Below are 19733 nucleotides of genomic sequence, written 5' to 3'. Positions count from 1 at the left end.
GATTAAAGACAAGCGCCACCATGCCCGGCCTTATAAATAATTTTTAATGATAATTGGAAATGGACTAAACCAATGCATTAACAGATTTGAAATGCTCTGTTGAATAATATATCTTTCACTTAAGGGCACATTTAAAATTTGGGCATGAATTTTAGTTTAAATACATATTCATCTTATTATGTATGGACTGTATTATTGATGCCGAATATTTATTTCTTATGAATTTTCATGTAGCATATTGAAATGTAAATGAGTTTCTGAGCTTCAAAAGAACAATGAACTGTATTGAAGCAATAATTTACATACTAACATTTTCATGCATGTATATAAACAAGAAAATACACATTGACACATTTATTATAATAATCATCCTTATAAATATACAAAACCAATCCAATGTTATTAACTTCTGGGGGCCCTTTTTTGTGAGGTAGGATCTCACTCTGCCTCAGGCTGACCTGGGATTCACTATGTAGCCTCAGGTTGTCCTTCAACTGACGGTGCTCTTCCTGCCTCTACCTCCCTACTGCTGTGATTAAAGGCAGGGGCGGGGAGGAGGCTTTTTTTTTTTTTTCTTTTTAGCAGTCTGGTTCTCTGGATAATCTTATTAAGTGCATAAAGCAATGCAAACTGGAACAAAAATATGTTGAATATGTTGAAGTATAATTCTATTCATGGCTTACATGTTAAGGAACACTGCCTCCAGATTTTGAATAGCCTTATAGTAAATTTATCTTAAAAATCGCTTCAGAGCTGGAGAGACGGCTTAGTGGATAAGGTATTTGCCGGCAAAGCCAAAGGACTCAGGTTCAATTCCCCAGGACCCATGCAAGCCAGCACACTCATCTGGAGTTTGTTTGAAGTAGCTGAAGACCCCGGAACACCTGTTCTCCTCCTCTCTCTCTGCCTCTCTTTTTCAAATAAATTAAAAAAAAAAAGAAAATAAAAATGCTTCAGTAATACTTGAACAGTTTTTTGAACACATAAGAAACCAGGTTAGATATGTTCATTCAACACATATGTAATAAAGCCCTTGGATTTCACCTTTTAAAACTTTTATTTTTGCCTTTAATTCCAGAAGCAAAATGAGAGTCAGCCTAGGAATGATGTTTGATGGAGGGTGCTGGAGAGGGTGGTTGGGTTGTCAGTGATCTAAATCCATGTCGGCTAGCGGTAGAATCTTCACAAGAGCACTACAAACTGTGAGCCGCGTCCACTTGGCTGCGCAGCTGGGCATGGGTGGGCTAGTTAAAAGTAGGAGTGAGTAACAAAACGTGATATGAAAGGCAGATAGGAGGAGGAATAGGCTCAAAAGAAACAGAACTAAGGCCGGGCATGGTGGCTCAAGCCTTTAATCCCAACACCTGGGAGGCAGAGGTAGGAGGATCACCATGAGTTAGAGGCCACCCTGAGACTACATAGTGAATTCCAGAACAGCCTCAGATAGAGTGAGACCCTACCTTGAACCCCCTCCCCCCCCCACACTCCCAAAAAGAAACAGAAAATGAGGTGCAATGTAAAAAAGCATTTCACAACAGAAAATATGGGGCTGGAGAGATGGCTTAGCAGTTAAAGGTACTTGCTTGTAAAGCCTGAAGGCCCAGGTTAGGTTCCCCAATACACAGGTAAAGCCAGAAGCACAAAGTAGTGCACGCGTCTGATGCTTGTTTACAGTGGCAGGAAGCCTCGGTGCACCCATACTCCCCCCCTCCCAAATAAGTAAATATTAAAAAAAAAAGCCAGAAAAGTTAAGTCAAGAAAAGTAATGAAAGGAAGGATTTCCCATTAGTGAACAATTTGCTTACCATAATTTGTATACCCTAGCATATTCTAAAATTACTTTTATTTTTTGTGTGATGTTACATAGTTAATATCAATGTCATATCAATTTAAAAATGTTAAGTAATCATTGGAGTTAAATGCTTACATTTTTTCATTATTCTCATTTTTATGAAAAGGGCAGATGTAGGCCTGAATTAAATAAAATAAGTGGTATTGTGCAGACATATTTGCAAACTGTACTCAATAACAAGTCAGTAGATGTTGGTTTCACATGTACTAAGGTTTTTTCGTTTTCTCCTGTAACACTCTGCTGTCATGACCTGCACAGACTGAGGCTGGACTGCTGTCCGCTCAGGCTTCTTTGGTATGTCAAACATCTTGTTGCTTGTGTATTCGCTGAACTTTTGTACTGATTTTCCTTGGTGATTTATAGTCATGGAGTCAGTAAAATCAAGATGTAGCCAAAAAATCCCTCATATTATTCAAATGAATGATATAATATGCATAAACATAGTCAGTGTACATCTTTCTTTTTTAAAAAAGTTAAAACTGGACTTGTGTGGTGGCCACACCTACATATTTGAGAGAGAGAAAGGTGGGGAGAGAGAGAGAATGGCTGCGCCAGGGCCTCCAGCCACTGCGAACAAATCCCAGATGCATGCGCCCCCTCGTGCATCTGGCTAATGTGGGTCCTGGAGAATTGAACCGGGATCCTTTGGCTTTGCAGGTCAATGCCTCAGCCCTACATCTTCTCTTAATAGCATTAAAATACTTGCTATTAGTGGTAGTTAGTTACCCGAAGTTCCATGTATTATACAGCCTAGAGGAATATTCCAGCCTCGTATCCAAAACTTAGCTGCCCGAGCACCCCTTATATAGAGTGACTTCAAAACCTGTAGCACCAAAGGGAAGGAACACTCTCCCATGTAGCTACTGGCCAGGATGGTAGGATTTGTGATTGCTTAAGCACCATAATGCTCTTGAAGCCAAAGATAAAAGTTGGAATTTAAAATTACAGCAGTGAAAATGGAGTGTGCAGGGTAGCACTGTTTCCATGCCGTAGGAATTGTTATAGAACCAGACTTTTATTGCTTCTGAACACTTTCTGGAGGAAAACTTGCCAAAATATGCCAAGGCTAAAACTATGCTGTGATTTCTCAGACTTGCTTTTGTGTCTCTTTTTACTGTAGGCTTGGTTATTAGTTTAAGCATATAAATATATTTTTATACCAGGAGTCAGTGAAAAGAAGCCCAGGTCTTATGTAGTAGGAAGTTAGGTTAATCAAAAATAATAGTATTTTTTTGTGAGGATTTCTTTTTCCTTTCAATAAAGATTCTGACAGAGACGTTTCTAAAAGAATAAGGTTGCAATGCAAGCTGAAGTCAAGGCTTGTATGCTGTGAGTATGTTACAGCTTCGTGCTTCTGACTCTAAAGTGGAGAACTTTGTCACTTTGTCTCTCTTTATATTACTTCCTACATAGTTCATCAGTTACAGAGAGAAATACCCATATATAAGTGGATCAAAGCAGGGGTTTAAAAAAGCAAAGAGAAAGAAGAAGTGATTGACTGGGTCAGACACTTTGTTTAGCATCTCGGGATCAAACCAGTACCAAATCCCCAGGACATAGTAGGGAGTCCAGCAGATGATAAATGAAGTGGCAAATGCAACTGTCATCTTTAGGGTCCTCAGCCGTGCCCTTGGTATATTGTTTTTGGACTGATTCAGTTGTAGTTCTGCAAGGTAAAGAGAAGAGCAGACATTTAAAAAAAATTTTGTTTGTTAATTTTTATTCATTTGTTTGAGAGTTACAGACAGATAGAGAAAGAGGCAGAGAGAGTGAATGGGCGCGCCAGAGCTTCCAACTACTGCAAATGAACTCCAGACACATGCGCCCCCTTGTGCATCTGGCTAACATGGGTCCTGGGGAATCGAGCCTTGAACTGGGGTCTTTAGGCCTCACAGGCAAGCGCTTAACCACTAAGCCATCTCTCCAGCCCAAGAGTAGACATTTTTGACAGAGTGTTTTTCACAAAAATCAAAATGGTCCACAAGGACGAAAGAATCGAATCCATTTACATAATGAGAGAAAATTTCATACATATATTTGGCATGTGTATACATGTAAGTATGTGTGGTATGTGTACATATGTGTATGAGTGTGGGTGCATGTGTGTTGTGGGTACTGGTTCATATATGTGCATGTGCTATTTGAGGCCAGAGGTTAACATCAGTCACTCTGTGGTGCTTTGATTCAGGTGTCCCGCATAAACTTAGGTGTTGTGAATGCTAGGTCTCCAGCTGATGGAGATTTGGGAATTAACACCTCCTGGAGGCAGTGTGTTGTCGGGGGTAGGCTTATGGGAATTATAGCCAGCTCCCCTTGCCAGTGTTTGGCACACTCTCCTGTTGTCCACCTTATGTTGGCCAGAGAGGATGGTGTTCACCCTCTGCTCATGCCATCGTTTTCCCCTGCCATCACAGAGCTTCCCCTTGAATCTGTAAGCCAAAATAAACCCCCCTTGTCCCAAAAGCTTCTCTTGGTCAGGTGGTTTCTGCCAGCAATGCAAAACTGACTGCAACACACTCTCCCCCTTAATTTTTGCAACAATAAGCTCATTGAACCCAGAGCTCACTAATTCAACTCAGTAGACTAGGTAGCCAGTGAGCCCCATGGGGCAACCTGGCTCTGTCTCCCCAGCCTGGGATTAGGAGATGTGCATCACCTCTCCAGGCATTTTATTTGGGTGCTGGGGATCCAGATTCAGGTCCTCATGCTTGCAAGGCAAGCCCCTTACCAACTGAGGCATCTGACCAGCCCCAGCAGTGTTTTTAGTAATGATAGTTTACAAGCCTTGCTCTTGCAGCAGGCGTGGAGAACTAAGAGAACTGAGGCAGGAGAATCATGATTTTAAGGCCAACCTGAGCTACATGCACACACACCCATGTGTATGTACACAGTTAAGCAGATATATGTATGTGTGTAATTTATGCAGTATAGAGGTAGGAGATCCAAATGAAAATAAACAAGTTTAACATCCATTGGCTTGGAAAAACTTAGCAGGTTTTCCAATGTTCATCCTGTGCTTTAATGGAGTGAGTGTCCTTTTTGCTTTGATGTCATGGCACAAAGTTAGAAGATTAGAAAACATTAGCAGGTTTCATCTGTACTTTGCTGGATTAATAAACAGACCATGTCACAGTGTTACTGTGAATGAGCACGTGCACTAATATTTCTACGCTGCTTGAATAGCAAGTGCCACTCTGCCTCAGGACTGCCTTTCAGATCGTCTACCCGCACCGAATCGTAACCGTAGAGCACACTTACTGTGGGGGTCGCGACGCAGGACCCGGGTCAGGGTGAGGATGATTCTGGCATTGCAGAGCAGCATGATGAGAAGTGGTACGACGAAGAGGCAGCTGAAGGTGAACAGGTTGTAGAAGGCTTGATGCCACCACCGCGGAAAGCTGCAGTGTGTGGCACACTGAGAGAAAACCCCCGTATGCCCAGAGCCATCCGCGAGGTAGATCATCTTAAAGATGTATAACTGTGCGGGAAAGCAAGAAAGCAAAACAGTCATGCTACTGTTTTCAGGCTTCCCTTCCTCTATTCTACCAGCTTTGTTACTAAAGCAGTTTCTAACTGACTTATTATACCTTGACATTTCTGTAAAACTCGTAAGTAGATGTTTACTTAAAATATGTTTGGGGGCCAAGGAGGTTGCTCAGTGGCTGAAGACACTTGCTTGCAAATCCTGCTGGCCCAGGTTCAATTCCCCAGTACCCACGTAAAGCCAGATGCATAAGGCGTTCCATGTTTCTGGAGTTTATCTGCAGTAGCAAGAGACCTTGCCACAGCTGTGCTCTCCCCCCCTCAAGTAAATAAATAAAAATATTAAAAAATATGTTTGAGTCAGTCTGATAGATAGGACTAATACAAAACAATAACTATCAGGTGGACATAACCAGTGAGGGCAATTTTCAGACCTTGAACCGAGGTTCTTTGGCTTTTTTGGAAGGTATAAGTTAATGTTAGAGTTTAGTATTGTAAGCTAGCATCAGATAGGGGAGCCTATTAGTCTGATTTTTTGGCTTATATTGTAATATTTTAGACTTTATACTTCTTTATTGGGTGACTCAGACCATGTAGGCTGCCAAAATTAACTATATATTTTGGAGGTCAATAATAGCGCTGTAGGAGAGACTTTCAGGGACCTGTGAGGAGTTCTATGACTCTCAGCATTGTCATCTGCTAGGGTAAGTCAAGGCCATGCTGACCAGGTGGCCCTCCCTCTGTTGGGAAGCCTGGAGGACTGATTTTCCTCTGATGTGTCTCTCCTGTTGTAGATGCACTGATTTGTAATTCCTCTCTAGGTCTCCATATCCTGTCTGGTCAAGAAGACAGGTGACTTGCCACAGGCTATCAGTTCGCAAGTGTCCCATCATCTGCTGTGGCCTTCTTACCTGGGAGCAGGAGCCAACATATTGGTTATCCTTTTAAGTCCGATGTTTCTAATTGACTTTGGCCTTTATATATGGTTTATATCACTCAGACAGACTACATATCTGATTAGCAAAACAGATTTAGTTAAAAAGGTATAGAACATATGTGCTTAGCAAAGCAGATCTGGACAGAGAATGACACAATAGCTTAAAACATTTTGATTAGTATTTAAGTTTAGTTGTCAGGTGACAGTGTAAGGTACATCAGGAACACAGAAAATATACACATTTTACCTTTTAAGTACCTGTCAGTTATATGTACAGGGAGAACATTTTAGTAGCCTTGAAAGCAATATTTTATCAATTACTTTTAACCAATACCTTTAAGCCAATTGATTTAATCTAGATATTGTATGTCAGGAAAAGACAAGACAGTATACAAACTTGGCATCTGTATTTGAAAACAACTTTGACTAGTCTATACCTATGTAGGTACCAACTACTTCCCAAAATGGAAGAAGAATAGCAGTTTAACATTATTTTTCTAGGGCAGGGAACATATCTTCAATGCTAAACTATTTGTTTTATTTATTTTTTTAAATTTTTATTTATTTATTTGAGAGCAACAGAGAGAAAGAGGCAGAGAGAGAGAGAAAGAGAGCGAGAGAGAGAGAGGGAGAGAGAATGGGCACGCCAGGGCCTCCAGCCACAGCAAACGAACTCCAGATGCATGTGCCCTCTTGTGCATCTGGCTGTTGTGGGTCCTGGGGAATCGAGCCTTGAACCAGGGTCCTTAGGCTTCACAGGCAAGTGCTTAACCGCTAAGCCATCTCTCCAGCCCCAATGCTAAACTATTGAATAAATAATGCAGAAAGCCAACTGTGGTATTTTAAATGAGTGCCCCCCCCCCACAATATATTCAGGATTTTACCACAGTCTGTAATTTAGATCTGTAGGTACCTGGTTGGAGAAGGTGTCACTGGGTGCGTCTTAGGGCCCAGCCCCAAGGTGTGGTGGTGGGTTTGAAATTCCATTCTAAAGGTCCGCAAAGTACATGAGCTCCTCGTGGAGCCCCTGAAGTGTGCTCTGTGGTGTGGCTTTGGGGTTTTGCTTGTGGCTTTATTTTTCCCTGTCTGCTTGGTTCTGTAAGAGGGTGCCAGCTTCTTCTGCCATTATGGAACTTCCCATAGATCTGTATGCTTCAAAAACCATTCCTTCTTTTATAACTGTACCTGGTTTGGAAGTTCATCACAGCAACCTATAGCTGTCTGCTATACCAACTAGTTATAAAAAAATGCAAAATGGGATTAATGATTAACATTTGTAATAAATGATTTAAGTGCAGATTATCAATGAGTGGGACTGGCAAAAACAGTGAAAATTTGAGAAAGGATATTTACAAAATCTTTTTTTTTTTTTTTGAGGTAGGGTCTCACTCTAGCCCAGGCTGACCTGGAATTCACTAATGTAGTCTCAGGGTGGCCTCGAACTCACGGCGATCCTCCTACCTCTGCCTCCCAAGTGCTGGGATTAAAGGCGTGCACCACCACGCCCGGCCAAAATCTTAAAATAACCACCTGCTGGGTACTTCTTTTTGAAGAGTAGAAAATAAAAAGTGTTTCTAATATTTGTAATGGATGGTTTTTCAAGTGGAAAATAAATTTGAATTAATCCACTAGAGGGCAACAAAAGATCAAACTATCAATTTAAAATCAAGAATCCCAAGCAAGTGCAAGTGCATTGAGCTAATTTTATCCTATGATCCAGATAGACTTTTTCTCACACGACATGGTGATTATTTCATTATTCCATACCTTTTTTCAACCTGGCATTATTTAAACTCTAGTTTTAAATTAGGTCAAACAGGTAAGTTGAAGGCTCTGGAAGGTTTATTTCACATGCAACCTGAGAATCTTACATTTGCTTTCCCTTACAGCTCCCCAAATGAGGTTGGAATCAAAGCATCAGAAATTTGACTTTTGAGGCTTCTCCTTTTTGTGCTTGATCACTTTGGCTGGGGGTTTGCCAATCTTGTTTAGTTTTTCAAAGAACCAGCTCTTCATTTCATTGATTTTTAAAAATTGTTTTCCTAGTTTCCAATTTATTAATTGCTGCTCTAATCTTGATTATTTCTTTCAGTCTGGAGCTCTTTAGGTTGGATATTTCTTGTTTTTCTAGCACCTTCAGGTGGACAGTCAGGTTATTGATTTGTGATCTTTCTGTCTTTGTAATGAAGGCATTTAGGGCTGTGAATTTCCCCTTATGACTGCCTTCACTGAGTCCCATAAGCTTTGGTAGGTTGTGTTTTCATTATCATTCAAATCTAATAATTTTACAATTTCTTTTTTGATTTCTTCCATGACCCATTCATTGTTTAAAAGTGTGTTGTTTAGCCTCCAGGAGTTGGTGGCGTTCTTGATGAGTCTCTTGTTGTTAATTTCTAGCTTTAAAGCATTATGATCTGGCATGATGCAGAAAGTTACTTCAATTTTCCTAACTTTATGAAGGCATGGTTTATGGCTTTTGCTCCATGTCATCCTAATATTTCATGTTTTAAGCCATTCTCATGTGGTTTAAATAACAGACACCTTGAAATGTCAGGCTATGAATTGAGTTATCATGTAATAGATTTTTAAAAAATTTTTGTTCATTTTTATTTATTTATTTATTTGAGAGTGACAGAGAGAGAAAGAGGATAGATAGATAGAGAGAGATAGAGAGAGAGAGAGAGAGAGGGAGAGAATGGGCACACCAGGGCCTCCAGCCACTGCAAACGAACTCCAGACGCGTGCGCCCCCTTGTGCATCTGGCTAACGTGGGTCCTGGGGAATTGAGCCTCGAACTGGGGTCCTTAGGCATCACAGGCAAGTGTTTAACCGCTAAGCCATCTCTCCAGCCCATGTAACAGATTTAAAAAAAAATTGTTTATTTATTTGCTAGCAGAGAGAAATAGAAGAGAGATAATGGGTGCACCAGAGCCTCCAGCCACTGCAAACGAACTCCAGATACATGATACTGTGTGCATCTGGCTTTACATGGGTACTGGGGAATTGAACTGGAAATTTTTATTATTTAAACAACTCCTTTGTAGAAAGAACTCTTGTTTTTGCTGCTACAAAAGATGAATTAAGCTGGTGTGTTGGCGCACGCCTTTAATCCCAGCACTTGGGAGGCAGAGGTAGGATGATCACTTTGAGTTCGAGGCTGCCCTGAGACTACATAGTGAATTCCAGGTGAGCTAGAATGAGACCCTACCTCAGAAAACAAAAAAACAAAACAAAACAAACAAACAAACAAAAGATGAATTAAGTATATCAGAGAACTTAATAATTTTGTAGTGGATATTATGAAATTTATGTGACAGCTGGCATTCATCCATGATATGCTAGTAGATATGACTAAACGAGGAATACAGTAAATTAAATGGAAATCTAGTATCTTACTCATATATTAATTTGTTTTAGTCTTGGCTCAATGTCTTTTTTGCTCTTGAGTCTATGTTCATGTCAGTGACTAATACAGGGAGCCACTTTGGTTTTAGTGATTCCTTTGACCTTGGGTTGTATTTCAATTCCTGGTTCCTCTTTATCCCTTACCCGTGACTCATATTCTTATGTTCGCTTCATTTTGGTGTAAACAAGAACATTCTGTTTTTCTTCTTTGAAAGCAATTGAAGGCACTCATTCCTTCTTAAAATATTATCTTTAATCTCTACCCACACCAACTACAGAATTACCTAAACCACTTTGCTCTGCTATAAAGTGAAAAGTACAGTAACATCTACCTTTAGGAGCCTTTGTGACAATTAACTGAGTTATCACATGCACAGCATGCGGAATGTGCCTACATACAACATGGTATAAATCATCTTCATTGTCATCACAAACTTTCTGTGTATCCACATGTATTTATTTGTACATGATAATTTCATATGATGTAATGTTTTTTCCTGATGTCATTTTTGTCATCTTAAGCTTTTCCTTCCTAGCCTGCTACAGAAAAAAAGAATACATAATAGTAGCTAAAATCTCTTGCTATAAAGTTGAGAAAAATTACTTCTTGTACGTAATTTTGAAAACATTTCAGAAAAGGCATTTGCCCTACTTTCCCTACATTCAACCAAGTCATAACACTTCTTTTGGAAGGAGCATCTTTCAAGCACCATGGCTGGAAAATAGTCTTGAGCACCCAAGACTGGCAAATGGGGATGTGCTGACCTGAATGAGCACTCTTTGAAGTAACGCCTTTTGTTTTCGCTGCATCTACCCCACCCCACGCACCCTTAGCAGCCTCTCTAGAGTTCCTACTGTCCTGCAGAAATCCATTTATGCTGCCATTTCCTCAAAATGCAGTTCTCTGTTTAAATAGAATAAACATGTCTTGCTTTGGTCACTTCTTGAGAACCCACCCTTAAAGAGATCCCCATGCCTATGTGAACTGAGCACACTTTTCCTGTTTTTCTCTTGTTAACTATCTCTTTTATCTGTTCCAAGAGGTTTCTGGATCTAGGCAGACATGGAAAATAAGAGAGGAAAGAAGGATCTCTCTCTCTCTCCTGTCGTGTTAACTGATATGTTGGCTCTTCTACTCAGATCCTTTGCTTCTTACAGAATATTCAGAGGCTTGGATTCTTCATGTAGAACATAAGGGCAATAGTTGTACATAACTGGCACAATGGTTGGGAACATTCATGAAAGATTACATATAAAGGCATCTAGCACAATGCCTGGCAATTTTGTATGACTGTACCCATTGTTATTTCTGTTACTAGCTATGACTGTGCTATAAAAACAGTGTTTAGTGTATTGTTCATATGAGGTATTTACTGGATTTAACCTGCTCATCAAGGTCAGAGGTGTATCCTTCAAGTGAATTCTCTTCTGTGGAAGGCAAGTCTCCACACATCTTCAGACCATATGTCCATATTCCATAAACTAAGGGGTGGCTTATATTTCTTTCTTGCAGGCTCGAGTTAACTATAAAATTAAAAACCTGTCTAGGTAACAAACCATATGAACCAGATAAGCCAGGAATATAAAGTCTCTCTGCAAATAATCTTCTACTCTGGAATTCTTGTGAACTTAGATGACTCTCATAATAACAACAAACAAACATGGGAATTTTAACTGGATGTGGTTGCACCTAATTTAGGTATGATTTGTTTTTAAATCTAAAGGTACTCCCAAGACATGTCTGTTGCTGTATCTTTCCTTGCTCTCCTCCTGCCCTCACTCCCTTCTTTCCTTCCTGCCTTCCTTAGAAGACTTGAATTATTATGTTCTGACATAAATAACTTTCAGAAAAGTGGTATTTTGTGGCCAAAGGATATTCTGTGCAAAATTCACTGATCAGTAAGAACACAAATTATAAATTTAAAAAATATTTAAAGAAATCTGTCTTTATATAAGCATTTCTTTCTGCTGTTTCTTCAAAAAATTTTATTTTCTTATTTTTTTAATCCCTTTCTGACTTAAAATACCTATTATGAAAGGAAGAAATCATAAAATTGATGTTAACTGTATGTTTAAAATTAAGTCTTGGGGCTGAAGAAATGACTCAATGGTTAGATGCACTTACCTGCACAGCCTGATATCCTGGGCTCGATTCTCCAGTACCCATGTAAAGCCAAAAGCACAAAGTGGCACATGTGTCTGGAATCTGCAGTGGCTAGAGGACCTGGTGTACCCACACTCATATTCCTCTCTCTCTTCCCTCTCCAAGTAAACAAAAATGACATAAATAAAATTAAGTGTTATGCTGGATTATTTCATATATCATGTGATATGTTCTTTACAATCACTGATCTGTTCTTTTTGTTTTGAGACAGAGTCTTGCCACTGTCTAGAATGAAGCAGCTTTCTGTACCTCCTACCCCCACCCTCATGTCATGTTCATCAGAGAGCTGAGCTCTCCTTCATCCCAAGAGACAGCTGACAGACACCATGGGAAAAACTGGACTTAACGGAAAGGTGTGAGTGTAGCACTCCCAGATACACTGGGGAACAGCAGACGCTTGAGATCAGCAACTCATCTCATGTCAACTTCATGTTCATCTCGTATCAACTTCATGTTCATGCTAGTGTCGTGTCAAGCACAACTTGTCCCAGTGACATATGTGTAACAGAAAGACACAGGGCTGGAGAGACGGCGTAGTGGTTAAGCACTTGCCTGTGAAGCCCAAGGACCCAAGTTCGAGGCTCGATTCCCCGGGACCCACATTAGCCAGATGCACAAGGGGTTGTCTGGAGTTCCTTTGCAGTGGCTGGAAGCCCTGGCACACCCATTCTCTCTCTCTGCCTCTTTTTCTCTCTGACTGTCACTCTCAAATAAATAAATAAAATAAATAAAAAATATTAAAAAAAGAGACAAAGAGCCCATCTAGATCTCAATGTCGTATGCATTTCTAAATTTGAATTATTGATAAAAAGTTTGAATGTCATTGCTTTTATGAGACAGGTCCATTAACCAACTAAGTAAGCAGTAGAGCCCTACTGAATGTCATTACTTCCAAAGGTTAAGCTTCAGTTCTTTTATATGTGAAATGGAGACAACGCATGCTTCTACTTCTAGCTCTCATGCAGATTTTGACCCATAGAGCTCAGTTGTAGAGTGCTAGCCTAGCATGCACGAAGCCTTGGGTTCCGCCTCTAGCACTGCATGAAATAAGGGTTCACCTGTAACCCTAATATCTGGGAGGTGGAGCTAGGAGGATCAGAAGTCCAAGCCCATCCTTGGTTACCTAGCAAGTTACAAGAGGCCAGCATGGCTGCATGGGACCCTATCTCCAAATTAAATAAGTAAATAAATAAAAGGAGTAATCATGTGGATTTTTAAAGGAAACTTTAGCTAAGTGTCTTTTTTCAGTATTGGCATAGGTTTAAAGTTTTTATTTCATATTAGCTATGACAGGAGGGAAAAGAGAGAGAGCAAGGGCACACCAGGGCCGTCAGCCCCCTTGCGCATCTGGCTTACGTGGGTCCTGGGGAATTGAACCTGGGTTCTTTGGCTTTGCAGGCAAGTGCCTTAACCACCAAGAAATCTCACCAGCCTTTTTTTTTTTTTTTTTCCCCCTTTTTCTAAGCAGGGTTTCACTCTACTCTAAACTGACATGGAACTCTGTCTCCAGGCTGGCTGTGAACTCATGGTGATCCTCCTACCTCATCTTCCCAAATGTTGAGACTAAAGGCATGGGCCACTGCTCCTGGCCACAGATATAGCTTTATTTTCTTTTATTTTCAACCTATTTTTCAAACAAATTTTGGTTTTTTTTTACAATGTTTAATAAACTTAAAGTATTGTTGAAGGTAAAGAAGAGTCACTTACCTTACAACATAACATAGTATCACCAGATTCTTTAGTTGATATTCACACAGTCTCCCTGGTAACATACTTGATGTCAGACACATACATGAAATTCCCAAGTGACTCAAAACTAACTTCATGTTTTATCTTAATACATCGAAATAGATAAGTGTAGTATTTGACATTCCCTTTCTATTTTTTGCAGTGATATATTTAGATGAGAGCAACTCAATTAGCCACCATTTTATGTAGAATTTTGGATAAATCTTTCAAAGAGAAGCAACTGTAGGTCTGGGGTTTGTTCATTAGTCCCTACAACTTAGCTTCTTGCCACTTCTGTTTGCTTTTCCAATGTCAGCATCTCTTGTGATCAACCCCTTTCTGATGACTCTCCTTCCTACCCAATAATCTCATGTCACCGCCAGGCCTGTCCTAACCTCAGTGTATTGCTTCTTCCAGTAGCCTTCTTTCTTTCTCTCCAAACAGATGGGAAGCAAACAAGTGCCTTCAACCTGCCTGTCCACGTCAGTGGTTTTATTATTCAATGTTTTTTTTTTAATTTTTTATTTATTTATTTGAGAGCGACAGACACAGAGAGAAAGACGGATAGAGGGAGAGAGAGAGGATGGGCGCGCCAGGGCTTCCAGCCTCTGCAAACGAACTCCAGACACGTGCGCCCCCTTGTGCATCTGGCTAACGTGGGACCTGGGGAACTGAGCCTCGAACCGGGGTCCTGAGGCTTCACAGGCAAGTGCTTAACCGCTACTGCTAAGCCATCTCTCCAGCCCTCAATGTTTTTTTTTTTTTATTTATTTATTTTTTTTTTTGTCTTCTTTTTTTTTTAATTTAATTTATTAGTTTTCTTTTCAGTAAATACAGGCAGTTTGGTACCATTATTTAGGCTCATCTGTGATCTACCCCCTCCCATTAGACCCTCCTTATTATTGAAAACCTTCCCAGGGTGTTAGTTCCTCTGCTCTATGATTAAGTGAAGCTGAGCTGGTTTATGGTCGGGGGTTGTTTCTGAAGCAGGGCCTCTTGCTGTGATTCTTCTGAACTCAGACCTTCAGTCTCATGACTTCACTGACACACAGGTCACAAAGGCTCCTGGTCTGCTTGGCCCAAATATATTTCTCCAAAATATTTCTATTTCAAAAAGTCACTGACCTGGGACTCTAAGAGAGACTGAGGTAAGAGGGGGCAGAGGCAAGAAGATCTGAGTGAGTTTAAGGCCATTCTGGGCTATAGAGTAAGTTCCAGGTCAGCCTAGGCTAAAATAAGCCCTGCCTCAAAAAAAAAAAAAAAAAAAAAAAAGTCACTTAGGCTTGAGATAACAATTAGGCAAGTGACCCTGGTTTGGTTCACATTGCATCTTACAAATATGTTCAATTATTATTTGCCAATTAACAGTGAGATTTAAAATGTTATGTTTGCTCCTTACACTAAAATCAAAGATGCTGTCAGCCCTCCACATGAACTTCAGATGTCTTTTTACTTTTTTTATTTCAAAGTTATCAGTGTCTTCTGTAATTACCATTATTTTTAATCACTCATCCACACATCCAAATATTTTAATGCATATTTAAAATTATTATTTTCAATTTATTTAATTATTTTTCAGTGCTGGGGGTCAAACTCAGCTCTTTCATGCAAGGACTCTCTCACTGAACTGTATCCCAACCTCTTTCTGAGACAATCTCCCTGCACCAAAGACTGAGTTTGAACTTGGGATCCTCCTATTTCTCCCTCCCAACTATGGGATTACAAATGTCTGTTGCCATGCCTAGCATTATTTTTAAATTGATAACATAAAAAATTAAAGATTATACATGCTGATATAGCCAACACTTTTTAATTTCTATTTTTGCTGTAGATATTATTAAGTACAACATATATCAGTTAGGTTGAGCACAAAAAGTCTCCACCACACAGAATCATGTACCTTAATGGCAAACATACGCAGCAAAAATGATGACGGTGTTTATGACAAGCACACAGTTCGCCACACAGTCAAGGGAAAGAGACAACCATTAAACCCAGTTGCTCAAAATTCCTAACTCAACTTTCACTTTGACCGAATAAGTATCCTGCATATATTGGCCATACTTTACTTTTCACTGAAAACTATGTAGGATGCTTCTCTCATGGTTCATTACCTTTTAAACTTGTCATCATTTCAACTTATACTTCACTCTTTGTCATCTTACACTTTTAATATGTTGGCTGTTTTCATATCCACTTGTGTTAGTTTTATGTAAGCTTTATCCTCAAAAGGAATTCCATTTTCTTTGTGGGCTATTTCTTTGTCTCATCAATACCTAACTCGATGTTGGGGACCTGATCTGTGCTTAATTTTCCTTGGGATAAATAACTGGTAAACAGTAATTGTACTTTAAAGAAGTAAAATGTACATTTCAAGAGCATAAACCTTAACTAAATGACCTAATTTCAAAGAACATGTTTGTGCAGCCTAATCTTTGCATATATGGTCACTGTAGAAGTAATAATAATAATATACTCCTCTAGGAAATCAAAACATTTTAGTTTTTTTCCCATTTTTTCCCTGCCATCAAACACATACTAATTGAATTATCTGGTACTCCTCACTAGAATTCAGTGGCGAGTCTGCAGAAAAATCTCTTTAGTGTTTTGTAATACTCAGTGAGTGAATTGTGCACATCCTTCTTTTTTTTTTTTTTAAAGTTTTATATCTAGCCAGTTTAGATGATTTAAATAGATTTCTATTTTTAGAAGTGAGGTTTTGCTGGATCTCAGAGAACTCTGACTTAACTTGCAAACATACCCTTGGATCCTGTCTCATTATGTGGGGTATTAGCAAAGACACGTATTTGCCAGCCAGAAAGGGACTGTGTTATTTTTCAGTGGTTGCACTATTGACAAGGCAGATTTAGTGGGTCACTTAGCTAGGAAAGACACTAATCAAGATACTTCTTCCATCTTAGTGATGGAATTCTTAGTTTGCACCTAATAAAACCCAGTAAATTCCAAGCCTTAAAAGTCTAAGCATTTTCTATGTCTGTAAGTTTCATAGCTCTTAAAAATTTTCTCAAACATTAAGTCCTCATCAACCAGAGCAACAGGAAAAAGAAAAAAAAAAAAACCCTTAAGTACAAAGGGGACACACGTATAATCCCTGCTACTTGAGAAGCTGAGTGAGGCAGGAGGCTTGCAAGTTTGAGTCCAGCGTGGGAAACATCGCAAGACCCCATCTCGAACCAAAAAAACAAAGAAGAAGATAGGAGGGATGTGGCCAATTATCAGGGTAGTTATCTTTTGAGGGAGCATTTGTTGTGTAGTGGAGATCATACTAGCTACCTCAATCCATTACTCATCTAATCACCACGAAAGCACATGAAGTAAGCACCACCCCCACTTTAAGAATCAATGAGCAGAAGCTGGAGGAGGTTAGGAAAGCGCGTGAAGATGAAGGTCCGCTCTGACTGCGCAGCTGCAGTTCTAGGAGGTGACCTAGCAGATGCTGCTGCGGCCAGGCCTTCACTCACGTTTGGATAGGAAGGCTGTGACCGCTGTATTGCTATGAGCTCATGCACAGCAGCGTACCTGTGGTCCTGCTAATACGCTGCTGAGGATCCAGGCCAAGCCCGTCATGGACTGCTCGAGCTTGCCGTGGTTTTGTAGCGCGAGGGGCCGGGTGATGGCCAGCGAGCGGTCCAGGCTGATGACCACCACCATGAAGGCCGGGGCGTACATGGAGAAGAGCTTCAGGTAGCTGAGGACCTTGCAGAGGGGCTCCCCGGCATGCCACTGCACGGTCACGTTCCACAGCCCGTCGAGGGGCATGACGATCAGCGTCTCCAGCAGGTTGGCCAAGGTCAGGTGCTTTAAAAGCACCTTCATTCTTGAGAGCTTCCTCCCTTTCTCCTTCTTCTGAGTCCACTTCTGAAGTTTCAGCAAGAAGCAAGCGTTGAAGGTGGCAGAGAGCAGGAAGAGGAGGAAAGTCATGGTCACGCGTATCTTCCCAGACAAAGTCAGGGTGGGCAGGCTGCCCTGCGCCAGCGGGGCGCTGCTGTTGGCGGCCGAGCAGTGGCTGGGGTCCTGCTCAGGAGAGGCACCGCTCACCATGTTCCCCGGGGTGGGCTTCCCCGCTGGTGGTCGGCTGTCTGCGAACACAGACTCCAGCTTCACTTCTGCTCCAGAGGGAGACGTCACTGCCTCGGATTTATGTCGCACTTGGTTTCCAGCGGACCTTGGACTTGGTGTGAAATATCAAGGTGGGCCTGTTTTGTGGTTTGTAATCCAAAGAGTGCTAACAGGAAGGAGGCCAAACACACCATGAAGGCCAACTGTAACTGTACCTCCTCCGCGAAAGGCCTGGTTTCCATAGCATTCCGTCCTAAGTGAAGAAGGACACTTGAAGCCTAATTCTGAACTTAAGTCAGTCACACTATTAGTCAATTAACTTAATGAAGAGATTTTTTTTTCTAAAAACTTCTGTTAGTACATCTGTCCATCTGACAGATGCAAAATCAAATGAAGATAAATCTTCAAAAAGGCCAATATCATTAAAATCTATTATCTGAAGAATACATGTCTTCAAAATATTTTTCTGTTTAGTTTTTCAAACATGCACTGTGGAACACCCTCACAGCAGACAAATACGTTAATTGAAAAGTATCCTACGTAAAACACCCAGTGAATAACTAAATAGTCACCATCAATTTGATCTAATGCAAATTGGGCTATATTCAAATTGACCAACCTTAATGGCCAGAGTATCTATGCTTACATTGGAGGTAAAATGATTAACTATTTTCACCTTGATTTTACAATTGTCTGAATGTTATATTTACTATTGTAAAAAATGCATAGGTATACTTGATATTGGTGAGAATACTTATATAAATACTGTAATTGCATTTATTACATAATGTGAATATTTATAATCCTTTACATGTCATATGACCACTTCATGTCGAGACCACTTAAAATCTTTCTCTGTGTTTCTCTGTTTAACTTTCGTGGTGAGTGCCTGATGATAACATTATTGGCATGATGTACATTGGAATTTATTAAATCACAGTTTGCTTTTTATAAGCTCAACTAGCTTCTTCTGTCACAGCCAAACCAGGACAATATTAAGAATAAAGGTGGCTATTTTTGACTTAGGTTGTTCCTTCTTTTTGTTTGTTTGTTATTATTTTTATTTTATAAAAGGTTAAACTCTATATCCCCTTACCCCTGTGCCTTTGCTCCCCTTTCCCAGAGGGTCCTCCTCAGTGGGGTTGTTTGTATCCACTGTGGGGTCATGAAGGCCTCAGCCATTCTCTGTGGGGGACTGTGCCTCAGGATAGTTCTACCAGCTCTGTGGTTTTTACAACCTTTCCACCCCATCTTCTGCAATATTCCCTGAACCACAGGTGGGTCTGTTAGCAGTGATTTAGTGTTGAGACTGCTGTGGCCTCTGGGTTTCTGCTTTGATGGGTTTGGATGGACCATGTTGTCTGTCGCCATCTCCCTGGCACTGGAGGCAGAGCGAGCAGAGAGAGCAGGGTTAACCCAGCAGCAGCTTCCTGTGCAGTCTCTCCTGGGCCAGGCTGACGTGGTCAGTGGGGTGCCTCGTGGTAGATGGCTGTTGGCTATGTTTTCTTGTGGTGTTGGTGGACCTCGGATCTCCTCAGTATTCCCTGCCAGCTGCAAAGTAGAACAGATCTTCAGCCAAGAGCGGGAGCAGCTTGGATTACTTTTGGTGTACATGTGCTCACCCTCCTTATCCAGTGAGCATTGGGAGAGTCTCTCTCCAGCTAAGCTTCCTGTCCATGGATACCAGCTTGGTTTCCAGCATGGGAGATGAGTGCGCTAGCCCCGAGCAGTTGGTTTCCCTCATTGGCTGTGTACCACTGTTGCATAGGTGTGTATTTCTGGCCCAGCTTGCTGGATTTGTAGCTTACTGAGTCCCCTGCTTATTCATGCTGTTGGTGACCATTGTCCCTTGGCAGCTTCCATAGCACTTTACAGTGACATGAGGTCAAGCCGGGAGGACACTGGCTCCCGCCCCGTTCCAGCATGACGACTCAGTGTCCTGTCACGAAAGCCTGTGCTGTCCTCAGCAGCGGGGTCTTCCCTTTTCAGCTCAGGCAGCTACAGGTGGTCCATTATTACAGGCTTATTTATTTGCTTACATTGTCTTCTATTCACTTATTTAAATATATATTCTGTTAGCCTTT

General features: G+C 40.8%; 1 protein-coding gene across 2 annotated transcripts; it reads right to left on the bottom strand.

The window, feature by feature from the left end:
- Window positions 1-3273: 3273 nt before the first annotated feature.
- Window positions 3274-17631, bottom strand: Gnrhr (gonadotropin releasing hormone receptor). 2 transcript variants are annotated; one of them, XM_004665372.2, is made up of 3 exons: window positions 17110-17631; window positions 5111-5330; window positions 3274-3518 (listed from the first exon to the last, which is right to left on the bottom strand). In XM_004665372.2, exons 1-3 carry the CDS (start codon window positions 17629-17631, stop codon window positions 3274-3276), a joined length of 987 nt encoding a protein of 328 aa, XP_004665429.2. The 2 variants fall into 2 exon arrangements, with proteins under 2 accessions (XP_004665429.2, XP_004665430.2); XM_004665373.2 differs by having other exon boundaries at window positions 3383-3518; window positions 5111-5202.
- Between the last annotated feature and the right edge of the window lie 2102 nt (window positions 17632-19733).

Source organism: Jaculus jaculus, chromosome 11 (genome assembly GCF_020740685.1).
Source record: "Jaculus jaculus isolate mJacJac1 chromosome 11, mJacJac1.mat.Y.cur, whole genome shotgun sequence".
In the NCBI taxonomy this organism is placed as follows: domain Eukaryota; kingdom Metazoa; phylum Chordata; class Mammalia; order Rodentia; family Dipodidae; genus Jaculus; species Jaculus jaculus.
The sequence above is the reverse complement of the archived record's forward strand: the minus strand, read 5'-3'. Positions and strand labels throughout refer to the sequence as shown.

Excerpts from the sequence above, each read along its gene's own strand:
- Gnrhr (XM_004665372.2), bottom strand. The coding sequence starts at position 17,631 with ATGGTGAGCGGTGCCTCTCCTGAGCAGGACCCCAGCCACTGCTCGGCC. Across the intron at positions 5,331-17,109 it reads GCGTATTAGCAGGACCACAG|TTATACATCTTTAAGATGAT; the intron begins GTACGCTGCTGT and ends TTTCCCGCACAG. Across the intron at positions 3,519-5,110 it reads CCTGCGTCGCGACCCCCACA|AACTACAACTGAATCAGTCC; the intron begins GTAAGTGTGCTC and ends TTTACCTTGCAG.